Source organism: Phyllopteryx taeniolatus, chromosome 2, assembly GCF_024500385.1.
Source record: "Phyllopteryx taeniolatus isolate TA_2022b chromosome 2, UOR_Ptae_1.2, whole genome shotgun sequence".
NCBI classification, from domain to species: Eukaryota; Metazoa; Chordata; class Actinopteri; order Syngnathiformes; family Syngnathidae; genus Phyllopteryx; species Phyllopteryx taeniolatus.
In genome coordinates this window covers 578,079-595,285 of record NC_084503.1, presented here as the reverse complement: position 1 = coordinate 595,285, position 17,207 = coordinate 578,079, and the positions used below count along the sequence as shown (strand labels likewise).

General features: G+C 45.3%; 1 protein-coding gene across 8 annotated transcripts in view; it reads right to left on the bottom strand.

Moving 5' to 3' along the window:
* Window positions 1-17,207, bottom strand: part of scube2 (signal peptide, CUB domain, EGF-like 2) — a 34,128-nt gene that overhangs the window by 3,292 nt on the left and 13,629 nt on the right. For 3 of the 8 annotated variants that reach the window (XM_061750629.1, XM_061750631.1, XM_061750639.1), the window contains 11 exons: window positions 16,533-16,649; window positions 15,045-15,167; window positions 14,657-14,773; window positions 11,703-11,792; window positions 11,436-11,558; window positions 8,952-9,119; window positions 8,462-8,668; window positions 4,246-4,416; window positions 1,768-1,935; window positions 730-891; window positions 468-665 (listed from right to left, as the gene is read on the bottom strand). In XM_061750629.1, coding sequence (XP_061606613.1) covers window positions 468-665; window positions 730-891; window positions 1,768-1,935; window positions 4,246-4,416; window positions 8,462-8,668; window positions 8,952-9,119; window positions 11,436-11,558; window positions 11,703-11,792; window positions 14,657-14,773; window positions 15,045-15,167; window positions 16,533-16,649 — 1,644 coding nt within the window. The remainder of the gene's footprint in view (window positions 1-467; window positions 666-729; window positions 892-1,767; window positions 1,936-4,245; window positions 4,417-8,461; window positions 8,669-8,951; window positions 9,120-11,435; window positions 11,559-11,702; window positions 11,793-14,656; window positions 14,774-15,044; window positions 15,168-16,532; window positions 16,650-17,207) is intronic. The other 5 variants (XM_061750632.1, XM_061750660.1, XM_061750649.1 and 2 more) reach the window with 5 other exon arrangements.

The window sequence follows — 17,207 nt, the reverse complement described above, 5'->3', positions numbered from 1 at the left end:
GGGGAATACAAAAGTCCGACTTGATATTCATCGTGTGGACCGGGGCTTTCGGCTGGTGTGGCTGTTTTAGAGTGCCTCGTCGTTAGCTGCGAGTGTGCGCACGTCACCCAGAGAAAGGTGGAATAGTGAGGAAGGAGTTAAAAAAAAAAAAAAAAAGTCCAACAGCCAGCATGTGGACATGGCCTTCGCGCTGGGTGTGGCTGCTTTAGAGCGCCTTGTCGTCGCAGCGTGGAAACGACATATTCCAGCCACTGGAGGCTTTAAGCAGATATATTATCGCAGCTCTAATGTGTAGTTTATGGGTAGGCATAAGAACGAGAATTTTTCCAGGTCGACTGAGCGTTGCGCGGTTTCACCACGGCCGAGACGAATTTTGAAGCCTCATTTTATATACTTGGCAGTTGTTTTTTTTCGAACGAGCTTCTGTTGGGTGTGTCAAAATGTTTGCTCGCATGGCAACGACTCACCGCTTTTCCTCATGACCAAGTAGTCTCCACACTCGTCCTCGATAGGCAGGAAGATTTCCGGCACCACGATAAGGATCCTGCGTTTGGGCGGGGGATTGATGGTCCACGTGCACTCTACGTTGGCGGGGTAATTCCCGGGATAGTTGGGGGACTCGATGTAGCCGGTGAAGTCTCCCAGCTCGCCTCCACACTGTCTGTCTGCGAAAGGACACCGCTCCGTCAACTCCTTCGATGAGTTCAAGCCATCGAAGCTGCTTCGTACCTTTGCACTGCATGATGCTAGTGGAGCCGTCGAAATCGGTGGAGGTGTTCCCGGGGCAGGCGATGCAGTAGTTCTGACCAAACTCCACCTGAAAGGTGCCCGTGGGGCAGCGGATGCAGCGGTGCGTTGTCGTGTTGTAGTAATGGCCCGGAGAGCATTGGACTACAAAGGCCAGAACGCAGACGTTAGTTTTTCTCCATTATCGCATCAGCGGCTCAAACGTTCTATTCTTTTGAGCTACGGAAACCATACGACACAACAGGATTTGACAGAGCTACGAGCCAGTGAAAAACAGTGCTTAGCGCATTCGCCTCACATTCGAAACGTTCTGGGTTCTCACGGCGCTTATGACCTTATCCATTATTTCACACAGAATGAACCCATTTGAGCATTTATTCTGCTTAAGATCAGAACAGGAACTTGACTAGTAAGACACCATCCTTCTCCAAGCGCGTGCGACTAGTACCCACGTACTAAATGCTCAAACGGCTGCATTTTCTTTTTTAAATCAAGGATATCAACATAGTTTGAGTATTTATTCGATATCCTTGATATCCAAATTAAGGTCACACAAGTAGTGGAAAAAAACAGTGCCAGTAAAATAGTAGTTCGACTCGTGCGCCTTAGTCATTGTAGTTGTGTGCTAAATTTGTCTTACAAGTGAGGACAAAGAGCGCACTGCACTTGTATCCTTGAAATTACAGCTTAACGTAGTAGCGGTGAGTCAAAAGTAGCACGAGTAGTGGGCAAAAAAAAACGGCACTAGTAAGACAGAACCCTTTTACTAGTGTGCCCTCGCGCTGAATTGTCTTACGAGTGAGGACGCTAGTTAAGTTCAAGATGGTTGTGAAGGATATGGAATAAATGCTCAAACAGGTTTCCATGGAAACGTCAACATGCTCCAAAAGTGGAACCATTAAAGCATCTGAACACACAATGTAGTCGTTTATATGGTAAGTTCAACAACAACAACAACAACAACAAATAATCATCATCATCATCATCATCATCATCATGATCATTTAGGCCGAAGCACACCTTTGGTCTCACACTCTTGGAAGGTGACGGCACCACTGCGCTTGGTGACCAGGTTCCCTCCGCAAGGGAAGCACGTGGTACGGCCCGCGTCGGGCTGGTACGATCCCAGCGGGCACGGCGGGCAAGGGCCGAAGCCGTCACGGGAGAACTGGCCCGGGGGGCACTGACCTGAACACGCACACGCACACGCACGCGCACGCGCACGTCACATGTTTAGCAAGAACTTATGACTGTTTGGACTGAGATGTTACAACTGCTTCCGCAAAGAAAAGACTCCTCTTTTTTGTTCTTTTTTTATCTCCAATCACATCACACGTAGAAGCGGCTGGGTGACTAATACAAAGTAGGCGCCTCTGGGAAATTGCAGATAAATCTTCTTGTTTAGTCTGTCAGGGGAGATGTGGATTTGAGCCACGACGACATCACGCCGCACGGCGAGCGCGATAACGACAAGCGGGGAGACCAAAACACGGCGGCTCTCCCTCAGCGTCGATTCCCGAACGAAAGCGGATAAGCTCACCTCCAAAGATGGCTTTCTTTGGTCTCCTTATCGAGGCACCGTCGCATCTTGTGTGGTTTCCCATCATGGAAACGCTGGCTCGTTACGAGCGGCCTTTTGTATTGCCGAGCTTTATCTTTTGACCGTAAACTTGCATTCATTCACATCACATCCAAAGTCTCAAAATGTTGACATTCTTTACCCTGGATCCTGTTTGGAGCCTCGTGGGGTCATCATAAGCACTCGAGAGAACATTTCAATGTCTCGTTTCATTAAAAGTACTTCCTTTTTAAAGAATGTGACTTTTGTAACTCAAGTGTCCAATTATTTGATAAAGTGCAGAACACTTCCCTGGGGACTGCGAGCACCATCTAATCATAGTGTACAATCACTTCATTATAAAACTACATACACAGAATTGCCCACACGTTGGATTGTTACTATAATAGAATTTGAAATCACAAGTCCTAGAAGACAGCGGCAAGCAAATATTTGAGTCTACAGTGGACTGACGCATATTTGCAGTTCACCTCGGTGCAGATTTTGATCGTTTCAAATGTATCCCTCGTTATTTTCATCTGTTTTGGCAGTACCTCAGTCTGTAAGAACCTAGCTTTTGGAGACATTATTCATTTTTGGGAGTATATATATATATATCCCTCGCTTGTTCTCAGAAACCTGATGATTTTGCTTCCAACTTTCAGGGTGACTATTCCAACTATTTGCCAATTTTCGCTATTTGGTCCCTATTTTACGGTGGCCCAGAAGTGCAAAACAATATAACAAATTGCGAAACACTTTTAACATTTCCGAAAACAAATGAAGAAAAGACGAAAACACTTTAACATTATAGGAAACACAAAAACAAAAGCAGAAACACTTTTACTAAAAGACGAACCAATAATCAAGCAACGATATATTGTACACACAGCATCAAACGCCTCTACAGGCTCGCCGTTCAGGGCGTCCGTTTAGCCAATCGCTATTTGGGATGGACATCTCGTTCCATCTGCGAAGACGACCCTTGCCGCGACGCAGGAGCCAATCGTGTTGAAGCGGGGCGGGTCTTGCCGATTCCCAAGAATGTCCGTGAATTGGAATTTGGTTCGTCTTTTGTTTTTGTGTTTCCTGAAATGTTAAAGTGTTTCACCATTTGTTATATCGTTTTGCATTTCAAGGCCACCGTACTATTTAGAGGTGCAACAATTAATTGATTAATCGACAACTATTCAAATAGCAAATTGATTCATCATTTAGAGAGCTCGTTTAACTGGAAATTGTCCAAATCCTCAGAATTTCAGTAGACTTTGTGTTTAATCAAAAGAAGACATTTGCAAACATTTGCTTTTACTTTGGAAAACATTTTGTGCATTCTCAATTTGAAACAATATCCTGTTTTGTTTTGTTTTTAAAAAAAAAATAAAAAAGATTTTTTGTTCCGATTGATCAATTAATTGAAAGAATAATCGACAGATTAATCAATTGTTGAGATAATTGCGAGTTGTAGCCTATCCATATCCCTTCTCCGGTGTACAACTATTGTCCTTTTTTTTTGTTTTTTTAAATTTTTTTATTAAGGCATTTAGTTCAAATCAAAGTTTGTAAAATCAAGAAAAAGTGCAATTTCAGTACAGATTGTCTGCCAAAATGAAAACAACGAGCCCCATTTAGCAAGAAACAGGAAGTAGACACAGTGGATTTGCTGTAGCGGGCCACATAAAACGATGAATTTGAACAAACTGTTCAAACTGTGCAGCATGTGCAATACGTAACATTGGCTTACAATAATACGAAACACTGTGTGATCAGTAATCAAAGCTCTGTCTCGTTTGTTTCAGGAACACTTGTGCCTACTAGCTACTGTATTTGATTTTGGTCATGAAGGTGGTACTTGCAGAGCGAATAATTTTTTAGGCGGTGCCTGCTGTAAAAAAAAACAACCCACTGTCTTTCTGTCTTTTATCCAGTAACTATTTTACCTCCACACTCCGAGATGTTTCGAGCCCCGGCCACTTTGGCGACGTCCCTCCCCGCAGGCGCGGGGCACACCTCGCAGGACGTCTGGCCCTCTTCGTCCTGGTAGGTCCCAGCCGGACACGTCGCGCACCTCCCCTGGTCGCCGTCGAAATACGTACCGACACCGCAGCTGACTATAGGACAGGTGGAGCGTGACATCGGTATTTAACACATCAGTGACGGAAAAAAAAAAAAAAAAACGCGACTTGCCATGCTGGTGTTTATTCGACAAGGTGAATGTTTTGTCTTGAGTGGAAAAAAATACGCACGCCCTGGATAAAAATAGCCCTGTAATGTGGCATCTCGGTGCTAATGTACCCGACCGACCGAGCCGGTGTCCTCACAAATCCAAAACAAAGAATTAAAAGAGCCGAAGCTAAATGTTGTCTGCACTCGTGATGAACATCCATTTAAAGGGCAGAGTAAGAGTAAAGGGCGTGTCGTCAGAGTAAGCCCGCCGCGAGAGCCACGAGAAGGGAAGCCAGACAACAAATAAACCTGTTTGCCCTGCGGCCGCGCAAATCAAACGGGCCTGTCGACCCTGGAGATTTACACCGTAAACACGGCACTTCCAGTGTGGAACAAGAACATGGAATTAAAGCGAGCCAGACGTCAGCAGCTCAGCAGCTGCCTTCAACGCGACCCGACGCGCGGGCGACCGAGCCCACTGTCTTTCAATCGCGTGCTGATTTTCACATTTGAACACGTCTTGGCAAAAGGAACGTACGGTATGATCAGCGCACTTTATTTGAACACGCTCATCTTTTTCTCCCCCCTGCAACAAGTCTGTTTGACTTTTGTGCAACTTGGTGAAGGAAGCCACCGATGGGGGAACAAACGGATAGTCGTTTATATGATGGCCGTGATATGTTATTTGCTCTTAACAATTACACAGTGCAGTGCGCTGTTCTTAGTTGAACACCAAAATATGAAGTTGACCAAACGCGATGAAGTTTTACATCATACAATTATTTGGAACAAGTCACTGCTTCTCATCAATGCATTTGCGCTAAAAGTTACACCTAACAGCTGTCATTTACCTGAATAAGCTCCGCATACCTCCTGCATGAATCTACACATCCACACAACAAGTGAAGGTATGCATCGGCTCCCTCATATAATGCAAGAAACTTCAGCGCACCCAGTAAACAACTGTCAGCGGCACGTACAAATGTACAAAAGCACAACCGACCGCCAGCTGTTAAGAGCTTACGCAAACCTAATGCGTTCATGTAAAAAAAAAAAAGAAAAAAGCCGAGAGACAAAAGAGCGCCAGGCCTCTTCGCAGCTGCCTCCTGCCACTCGATGGAGGACGGCTGCTGTGCGTCGCCAAATGACTTTTAATGCCGCCATAAGCGCCCCTTTAAAACACACACACACACACAGAAGCAAATCAAAGCCAATGTTTCCCTCTTATCTCTTAAACGTTTAATTAAAGGGTGCCTTTGCTTGGGTTCCTCCCATTCAGCCTGTAATTAATGTAGGAACCACCACCTGATATTCTTAAGAACTTGACTTGAGGTAATAAATCAAGAATCTGAAAGCTCGCCGCTTACAAAGGCGTTCATTAATAATGCGCGGCACAGCAAATTCTTCCCTTTTTGCCCCTGAAATCAAATCGAATCGAATTCTCTCAAGAGCGAGCGGTTCAATTTTGGGAAGGTCCATTGTTTACCGGGAGGAGCCATCGTCGTATTGTCCGAACAGCTTTTATTTGACAGAGGAAAGCAGTGACAGAAGAGACAGAGTGCCAGTGAAAGAAAGAAAAAAACCTTGAAGCCTTTCAAATGCAAAGGGCGCTTCCATAGAGCCCTGCAATTGACGGCCCCAAAGAGCTTTCAAAGACCTTTCACCTCTATTCAAGTCCTCAGTCTTTGCCTACCACTTGATGACATCGGAAAACACTCGGGTATCACAGCGCTAAGGAGCTGAACCCAATAAAAGGGGTCAGCTCTCCCAATCCCCCCATTCCGCTCGGCCCAATCGCTGCTCGCGCCCGCCGGGCCGGGGCCCGAACAGCTGATGCTAATTGATTCCCATGGTGTGGCTGAAGTCAATTCTCTTCGGCAGTTTAGTGGCTGGGGGTCATGCAAAGTGGCCCCAGCCGGGGGGGCGCTTCGGATGCGGTGGGTGGCGGGGGACGCACAACACTCAAACCGCCGGCTTGAATCAACAGGACTTCCTAAACAACTTCAAACAAACATGGAGGGGTGGGGTGGTTGCACCTCTCGTAGTCTCTTTTTCGTCTTCATAGTTAAGCCCGAATCTTCTAATGACGCCAAAGAAATCCCAACGAAACTAGCTGAAAAGATAGCGGTGCCCCGAGAATACAAATGAAGCGAGTGAAAGCGCACTTCTGCGCGGCACCGGAAGCTGCCTGCTCGCTGCGAGCGAGTGGGCTTTTCAGTGAAAGCCACCAAACTGCAGAGCTAAGCCAGAGCGAGAGAGAAGTGGGGGAGGCGGAGGGAATATAGCTGGAGGTTAACAATGCCTTTCACTCACCCCCGACTCCACCTCCACCTCCACCTCCACCACCTCTTTTCTCCTCAATTACATGTCCATCCTTGACATGGCCAAAAACAGACACAAGGTAACTCAGGAAATGACATTTACATTTACATTTACATGACCTAAAGATCCGAATGTTTTGACTCATGAGAATAAATCAACACCGCTCCCGACGAAAACATTTGACGCCTCATGTAGGGAGGAATTTTTGCAGGGAATGTATGTTGTACTGCTTTCCATATGCACCTAAGAAATATATTGTTTTAATACATATGTGGAAATGTTAGCCGGTACAACAACGAGGCGCTCTAAAGCCGCCACACCAGCCCAGCCCAAAGCTCCTTTCCACGCGCTGGCAGTCAAGTCGGACGTTTTAAAAAAAAAAAAATGTCCCCCTGCCGCGTTCTTCCACCTTTCTCTGCGTGACGTGCGCACACTCGCGGATGACAACGAGGCCCTCTAAAGCAGCCACGCCAGTGGACTATCGAAGGGAAGATGCTGGATAAATGAGGCAAGAGAAGATGCATTTTCCGGGTGTAGGCGTTGCTTGCTAGCTAACTGCACGTCACAATTGCGTCGAATAAACGCTGATGCCAATGATGCTGTTGCAGTTCTTATATAGTGGGGGAGGGGCGACTCACGTCCGATGCCAAAGTGCGTCTTAGCCACGCCCCCCCTCCCAAAAAAATCAGGAACGCTGAAATGTTGAAAAACAGTTTCATGCTATCGCGCCACATTTGAGTACGACATAGTTCTTCTGTCTTTGCACGTTTTCCACAATGATTTCAAACGTATAATGTATTTACAAACAAATCGCTGAATTCACTTTGCAGCGTCTTCGAGTGCTGTACAATCAAACATTTACAGTATTTCTTTCACATCAATGATGTGCAATCCATTTGAATTGAATCATTAAGTACTGTACATTTTTTTAGTTTCCTATATTTAAGGTCAGTGTTCATGTTCAAACTGTGCATAATGTTACAGTGGCTTCCAATAGTGTTGTTTGAGAATCACTGTATTAAGATGTAATGCTATGCAATAGCGATACTAGTTTTTCCTTTTTCGGCGGGGGGTTGTTTACTCAGCTGCGGATAGTACCAGATGTTTATTTGAAGTACAGCGTAAATGGTGGGAAATGAATACAATAATAGAGTCATTTCTCTACGTAAGTCTCGCATACAGTGGATCTCAAAAGTCCGCACACCCCTTTTCAGGTACCAAGTTTTTGTGGATGAGAGCAAGATAAATCATTTCCACCATTCATGTGATCTATAAGCTCAATTGGAAAAATAAAATATTTTCGAGAGGGGAAGCCAAAATGAACAACTGAGATAATGTGGTTGCACAAGTGTGCACACCCTGTTATCGCCGGGGAAGTGCAGTCTCACAATCTTCTCTGTACAACTATTTCCAACGTCCGCTCGATTTATCATCGTTCTCACCCACAGGTTCCGCTGGAATCGTTCTGACTTTTTTGAAGGAAGCCGAAAAGAAAACTAAGCCCAAACACAACAGATTTTTGTAATCATTTCAGTTCGGATCAGTGGTAGGCAATCACTTTTCTGCCACCTTGTCGTTATCAAATGTGACAAAACGATGTATTCAACATTTTGATAACCGTTGCATTCCCAGCCCACTCACAAAAATGACGTAAAAAAGCTAACTCACCACACCTCCTGCCCACCGGCACCTGTCCCGCCACGCATTGTCCCGGCGCTTCCGCCGGCTGCGCCAGATTCTTCGCCAGCTCGTAGTCTGACCCTGCAAAGTGGAGGTGGAACTGTTCCCGGTTGATGGACTTCCTCAGGGTGCGGATGGTCTTCCTCAGCCTCTTCTCGGAGCGTCGTCTCACGCAGTTCAGGTCGCAGCCCTCTGCTGAGAGAAGAGCTAGATACCACAACTGTCTCCAGGAGGGGAGGAAAGATGTCACCTTTGCGGTTTTGGCTGTCAACGGATGCATGCAAACGTGGACAAACGCCATCGAGATACAGACACACTCTTGATCCAGGAATAAGTCGTCTCATTAAAGTACAAAAACGAAATCCTTGAGCGCCGAACTAAAGCCCACCACCAATCAAAACAGGAGATACTTTAACAGACAGCAGCGAAAGGAGGAGACGAGGAAGCCGAGACCGCAGGCGGGCAGGCAGAGACCAACCTGTTACCTCCTCTAGGTTCACATCCAGTTCAAACTCGGCCGTGATGGACGAGCCGTCCTCTTCGGCCGCTTTCCTGCCGTGGCGGCTGCGCCCCCGGTGCGCCGACGAGGTGCAGCGCAGGCTCACGTAGCTGAACTGGACGTTCTCGGTGAAGAGAAACCTGCTGTCTGTGGACAGTGACGCAGCGCCATCAATTGTCAGACAATCGCTAAGTGGCGCGCCTCAGGGCGGCAAATTGAGACGTGAACGTGAGACGTCGTTGCGGCCGTTACGTCGTAACGCTGTGATAGATCGAGCGGCGCACAGAAGCCCTTTACGAGAACCAAAATATTCATACTGCGTGTGATTTACGGCCCGGGCTCGGAGCGGCCCGTAAAAAACGTCTCGCGCTAATTCCATCCTCGCTTGTCGCTGGCAGACGAAGTGCTGCGCCGAGACCATCGAGACTAACCAAACCACATCACTCGGCCCACAAATGTCTTGCGCATTTGCGTCTGCTTTTTGGTTTTGTTTTGAAGCAGCCATCGTGTACGCTTGATCTTCTTTCGATGGCGGTTTTCACTTCTCGGTACAACCAAATGTGTTTTGCAGCAACAGCGATACAAAGCATTGTTCAAAGCGTTGTTGTTGTTTTAGCTGGGCTATTTGATTTAGCGGGGAATCCACGAGTCCTTCCCTCGGCGAAGAATGCATCCCGGAGGAGATAGGGAGAGGGACCAGAGCTGGTCCTAAAAGGAGATCAAGTGAAGCGGAATACTACTGGGACCATTCCGTCCAACCATTATGTGCGCTTACATGAAGGGAGCTCTTCTTATATACTTTCGTGAGAAAAGAATCTTTCTTTCTCTCATTTATTCTTCTTATCACTCGTCTTTCATTCGTGTTGTTATTATTATCATATTTATTGGGACAGTAATCTTACTGTCAGATGTAGTATGTTTTCATTTTAAACGTGGACATTTCATTTGCAGTACATAGGATGTTTTATTTTGGATTATTTCGTGCTTCGGACTATAGTAAAGGAATGCTGCTGGCGGCGGGATATGCTGTGATGTGGCCAAGTGTAACGGGGGAGCGTGACTCGTTATGGTCGTGCGCTGGAGCCTGCGGAGATGTTACATTATGTACAGCAGTTTTTTTTTACAGTTGCGGTTGTTTTTTTTTATGTTGACTAACAAAGTTGAGTCGAGTTGAGTTCAAACAAAATAAAAACATTTTAAAAAGCGGTTTGGACATCGATGGCGGTGTGGTGAGCTATTTTGACGGAACAATATATTTGCGCTGTTGTACAAGCTGCGTCATCGTCATTTCTTTAGTGTTGTCCCATGCAAAGATATCATAAATATTTAACACGTAACAAAAATGGAACATTTTCAGCCAGGGGTGTACTCACTTTGGTTGCTGGCGGTTTCAACATTTAAAGGCTGCTTGTTGAGTTATTTGGAAGATACAATAAATTGGCACTGTTATACAAGCTGCACAATGAATTCTTTACATCAGGTGTGTCAAAGTCATTTTTGTCACGGGCCACATTGTAGTCACGGACGGTTGCACTCAGGGGGTCGTTGACTGTAAAACCATAGAAATGTTTGCTCACCTCATAATATTATTACACACACACAACAAATTGATGGATACCTAGTTTTGAAATCAGAAGTCAAGGATAATTCTTCAGCTGTTGTTCAGAAAATGCTTGCAATATCGCAACGATACTATTGATTAAATATGAGAATTTGAGCAAGAATCATGGAAGTTGACACGGATGATTTGCTTTCACAGGCCACATAAAATGACTTGGCGGGCCAGATTTGGCCCATGGGCCTTGAGTTTGACACCCGCACTTTACATCATTTCTTCAGTGTTGTCCCATGTAATAATAAATAATAGACGATTTACACAAATGTACGTTTTTTGTGAGTGTGTGCTGGAGGCCCTTCTTTATATACTTAATATATATACACACACAGATATGTTTTAAATGACCATAATTAATCATGATCAGTTTCTGTATTTTAATACTACCACCAAACAGAGCAAAATCAAAAGGAAATGCTTTTTAAGAAAAAAGGCCACACTTTTGGCAAGTATGGAGCATATGTAGTATTTCATCGTGTCAGATCGAGACCAGAAATATCGCCTGACAAACTGACAGTTTAAAAAAATACAATGAAATCCAAAAACGAAAACAAAAATCAATTACGCGACAATATAAAGTTGCAGGGAGCTACCTCTCTAAAACTGGAATGAAGCATAATTCATGTCTAGTAATGAACTCTTTTACAACAACTCCCGCTGTACGCCATGGCCTTAGACTGCTTTACAGTACTGTATTGCATTTTCTTCTTCATATTTTTTGATTTGGAGCATTCCTGTACTTTTCCAGCCTCCTTTTGACGAGCCAACGCTGTGAGTAAATGTGCGTCCTCGCCCCGAGTTGAGTCGAGTGCACTTGTGGCGTGGTATTGTCGCAATCCATTGTTTACCTGAGCGTGCCGAGTTCAAGCTCTCCCTGAGTCGCTCCTGGCTTCTCTTTAAGTTGCACTTGGTCGTGCCCGACTTGAATGTCGCCGTGGTCTTAATGCGAGGCACGCCGGCCATCTCTGGAGCTGCACGGGGAGCGGGAGGGGGGAGAAGGAAAAAAAACACAAACGGAAAATGTTGTCATTTTGATCCAAGTAAACATCCAGTGAAAACATTCAAAGCCTCACTGATGACAATTTTGGTCGGAATCGCACGCGCTTTGTACTTGCCGAAGCATTGCAAGCCACTGTTGTTCTTTTGTGCGTCAGCCAAGCAGGGCAGTGGCATTCCACAGGTCACAGTGTAGGAATCCTCCGTCCCTGAACACACACACGCGCGCGCGCGCACACGCACACACGCACACGAGAGGCCGCGACACGCCGAGCGGCGCAGACAAAAAGAAGTTAGGGCCACAAAGGCGAACGAGCGGCATGTAGGAACACGAGGCGTCTGTCTGCGCAAGGATGTTGCCCGCTATTTGCACAACAGCGGGTTAATGTTTTAATCACGTTCCGGTCTGGTTTATAACAACGCTGCGCCACTGAGCTCTTGTTTACATTCTCCACTGCGCTAGCACGACATTAAAATGGGCTTTCGTGAAATGTACGAGGTGAATGGTGTTTAGAACGATTTTCAAGCAGAATAGCGCCAATGTGTGCTCACAAAGTTATTTGTTGCTGTTTGAGCTTTTTTCTTCTTCTCGATATCCTACTAGTGCGCTGTGAATAAATGCTCAAAGACTTGATTCAATTTCCTTGATATGCAGATTAAGGTCCATGTACTAGTATGCTATTTGTCCTCGCTAGTAAAACAATTCACCGCACTGGTAGAACAACTCTGTTACTAGTAACATTTTGTCCACTACTAGTGCCACTTTTGGCCTACTAGTATGCAATTAAACCGTACAATGTAAAATGCTGTGCTGCACTACCAACACTACTAGGCCCAACTATGTCACACACTATATCCTCCTGGAGCCTACTAGAAGCACCAAAAACGCTCACTAGTAGTTTTGCCTCACTAGTACAATGCAGTTTTTCTACTAGTATGTCAAAGTTGTCCTACGAGTGTGCAGAAATGTGATAAAGTTGTGGAAAAAAAACGTTTTCTAGTATGATACAGTCGTTCCACTAGTGCGCCCTATGATTCTACTCGTGCGAGCTGTTTGAGCATTTATTCGATATCCTACTAGTGTGCTTGGACTGACAAGTGGTGCACTACAAATACATGCTCAAATGGCCTACTAGTAGCAATTAAACCTTACTAGTAAACGTCTGTGCTGCACTAGCAACACTACTCTTCCAAATTAATAGGCCTGTGTCACGCACTAATAGCGTCCTTATCGAGGATCGAGGAAAAAATGCTGAAAGATCTTTCCATAAAGCCGTTTGAGCATTTATTCAAGGTAAATGTTACTTCATGTTACTAGTGAGGCAGAACTACGCACTAGTTGACAACTGCTTGCTACTAGTACTACTAATTACATGATAAAATTCTACTCGCTAAAATCTACTGCTTCACGAGTAGTACTAGTAGGGTACAGATGTCAACTAGTGCACAGTTTTGCCAAACTAGTAACGTGTTTTGCGTAGTTGTGCTGCTAGTCTGACAAGGTTGTCCTACTAGTGTGCAGAAATGTCAGAGAGTACTGGAAAAAAAACTAGCCAGACATAGTTGTTCACGTTGTGCACTCTAGTCATTCTATTCTATTAGTGCGCTTAGTTGTCTTACTAGTGAGGACAAAAGAGCGTACTTGTACACCTTGAGCTGGTCATTGCATCAACGCTCAACCAGCTTTTGGTAGCGCTCCAACACCGTATAGAAAGTCTTGCTGTTGTCGTCGCAGGTGGAGTCGTGCACTTCCTGTCCATGCCAGGTGTCCCAATTCTTTTGTCCACAAAGTGCGGTTAAATGTTTTTCTAGAGTGCAGCTTAGCCTCCGAGTCAACTTGAATGAATCACTCATAAGTAAAGGATGTGGATTTGTGCGTGCGTGTGTGTGATCGTACAATTGCGGTATCATTAAAAGCCACAGCGGTGAATAGAGGAATGACAAATCCTTTTGAACGGCGCACAATATGAAACAGATGCGGGAAGTGTTGCGTGGGCTACAAACGTTAAACCACCGAGGGCGGCACATAAGTTAAGAAGTGACATTTGACTGCATTTAGAAGCAGACATGTTTTTGTTTGAGGAAATTGGTCACAGCTTAGAGGTCATTCCACAATTGTAGTAAGCCTTGCACACAATACACAAACATGCACCCTACATGGGCATGTGTAAATTGTTGCAGTCCTGGGAAGATCTTTTACTGTAGCTGCAGTAAAAGGGATCAATATTATTTCAAATACCAAGCAGTCCTTGAGCACCCCTAAAACGCCTATTTTCTCTTGTCTCGACGACCGACTTACATATCAAATATAACAGATCCGTCAAGCTGTCATTCATCTTGCTATGATTTTGTTGATGTCTTCTTTAAAATTGTATCTTTTGGTATTGCTGGGTAGAGCTAAGTTGATTCTAGACCAGTTAGCATAGCAGCTAACTAGCTAGCATGCACTCTTGAGCAAGGCCACTAACATTAGCATTAAGTTCCTGTAATGAGAGTACTACTAAAATTGAATGTTTTCAGTTGTAATGGAGTGTGTCACAACCCCTTTACTTATATTAACAGAAAAAAAGACACCGATATCAAATGATTTTCGTGTAGAGCTACATTTGCTCTTAACCAGTTAGCATAACAGCTAACCCAGCTAGCCTGTACTCTTGAGCAAAGCCACTCACATTAGCATTGATTTACAACCCTGTTACTGTCAATATCGAATGATTAAATGAAATGGGCATTCAAATCAAATGTGCCTTTCTTTTGTTTGATGGTTAAGGATTGACTGTATTTTGGAACATTTTTTGAAATATGTTTTTCAGGTGCCAAACACAGCAAAATATATGTTATGACAAATCAAATCTCCTAAAAGTGTACTTTGATGATCACATTTGAAGACAGCTTATTGCCTGTTTTTCTTGAAAACATCAACACTTTCAAATAAATGGTTAATTGTTGTTTTATCCTCCGATATTGGAATGACCCTGAGCCCACCAGCAGTAAATCAAATGGATTTTGAATTTTTTAAAAAAAATATGCAATAGGTTCCGCTGTCACGAGTAATGCGCTTGCTCCGACTCACCGCCGCTGATATGAACTTGGGACTGGCACGTCAGGAAGCAGCGGTCGCCTCCCTCCTGCTTGCTACAGTTCAATGTGGGCTTGGAGACGCCTTTCGCAGCTGGTAAACCCTCCGCCTCTAGATAGAAACCACAATAAAACTCCAAGGTAAAAGAGGAACCCGTTGGGCAGCGGCGAGGACCGAGAGGAAGCCAATATTCGGACAGCCACGGCAGCTCGGCCCCGATTATTTTTTTACGAGCGCGCGCAAGACACCGAGTGAGTGAGAATACAAGAGAAAAAAAAGAGAGCAGAATTCAAAGTATCTCCTGTTTTTCGTCCCGCACTCCCTCCGTACTTCCGTTTAGTTTGAAGTGGCACGGTGTCACGCAGAGGAGGCATTGACTTACCAATACAGTCCTTTTTGTTCCAGTGGAGCTTGTAGCCAGGGTTGCAGGAGCATTCAAACCCACCCTGGGTGTTCTCACAACCCTGCTCGCAACCGCCATTGTTCACGCTGCATTCATTTATATCTGAGAGGAGAGAGTGGAAGCAAATTCCAACTGAGAGCTGTTTCCAAGATTCCAATATTTGCCAACATTATGTTCAATCAAAATCCAACAATATTATCTTCGTCAAGTTTGAGCTAAATCTCATTACATTGCGTCGGTGTGCCTAATGTTGTGGCCGCTATACTGTATAGCTAGGCTTCCTTTGTTTCTCTTTTAGGTAGGATTCGGACAGATGTGAGGCTATGAGCACTTGACAGCGTGGGCCAGGGGTGTCAAGACTCATTTTGGTTGCGGGCCACATTGTTAGTACAGTTTCCTTCAGAGGGCTGTTATGACTGTGAAACCATAGAAATATTCAACAATAAACAACAAATTGATGGATAACTAGTTTGGAAATCAGAAGTCAAGATATAGTTTGTTCAACTATGTGATTGTAAACATGTAACATGTTATTATTTATTACATATGACCATTTGAAATGTTAGTGAGAATCATGCAAGTTGACAAATGATGGAAGCGGCAAATCATTTGCTTAATAATTTGCCCCATAAAAGGATGCGGCGGGCTGGATGTGGCACCCGGCCGGGCCTTGAGTTTGACAGCTGTGCCGCAGGCAGTAGTGTCATTCCCTCGCCAATTGACACTGAGCAGCTGCCTGGCGAGAGGTTTTTCCAGGTTGGAAAGCTTTGAGGCCATCACGCCGTGCCAGTGCGTAGTCCAATTGACCCATCCGTGGCAAGTTTCTCCAAACAGGATCTGTTCTCGGCATAAAAACGCTCAACTCCTAGAGCAGGCGTTCACGCAAAGCCAGGGAACGTCTCTCCAGACTAGAAGGGCTGCACCGAAGCTCAGCATCACCAAAAGCTCAAACCAGCAGATGTTTCGCAGCGTGCCAAATCAAGCCCTGACTTCAGGCTGTTGAGCATCCTAATCTTCCGCTTGAAGCCTTTGAACAAGCTGCCGTGGGACAGATCCTGCTTCAAGAAAGCGTACGTTGTATTTTGCTTTGAAGCAGTACGCTGGCCTCACAGTGGCGCTGAACCGCTGTCGGGGACAAAAAGAACTTCTTCCCGGGCCAACGCTGCTCCGATGTCAATGCGCGAGCCGTGGGCCACAGAATGATACGCTTAGAAAAACTGCAAATCCTCAAGTGCCGAGCGCTGACGGCCTTACATCTGTCTGAGCGAAACCGGGGAATGGAATCCAAGAAAGGAAGTGTGCGGTGACTTTTGGGGACATCCTGTAACACTGAAACATCGAACAGTTGGATGGGTACATTCACAAAATGTCAATAGGTCAAATGAAGTTCACCTGTCAATGTTACAGTGCAAATTGTGCGCGAGTGATTGTGTGCGTTCATGTGGCCGCTCCTCCTCCTTCGCTCACCTCCGCAGTGGGCCAGTCCGTACATGGTGTAGCCTTTGTTGCACAGACACTGAAAGCTACCGGGGGAGTTGACGCACGTGTGATCGCACGTGCGCTCAAAGAAGCACTCGTCTATATCTGTAATCAAAACACAAGCGGGTGACATAAAAGCAGGCAACTGTTCATAAGGAGGGATTTCCCCACGCGCGCGCACACACGGCAGGTGCATTTGATCCACACGCACAACAACATCGGGGGAAGGCCGCGCTGGCTTTCGCGCTAATTACAAGCGAGAAGAAAGCCGCCTTTGACTGACGACGCGATCGCTCCCATATTTACGTTACACATCGCATGCTCGCAGAGGTGTAGGAGGTTTGATTACGTCTGCATCTTTAACATCGCGCCGAATGCACAACAAAGTGTTTCTTCTTCAAAATCAATCGGAAAAAAACCATTCGGTAATCTCAGATGACAATGCAGCATTTTCGATTAGGGGATGTCGTCAGTCATTGCCGGCTGTTTCGAGACCTTTTTGTGATTGAGGGCTATGCAGGGAAACTTGACTTGACACGTAGTTACAGTGAGCACACGGAGGGAATATTGTCAATATTATTCATGAATAGGTATTGCTATTGATGGGGTGCTCACGATTTTGACATTGAACCAAACGGAAAATAAAACGCAACAAAGTCGGTT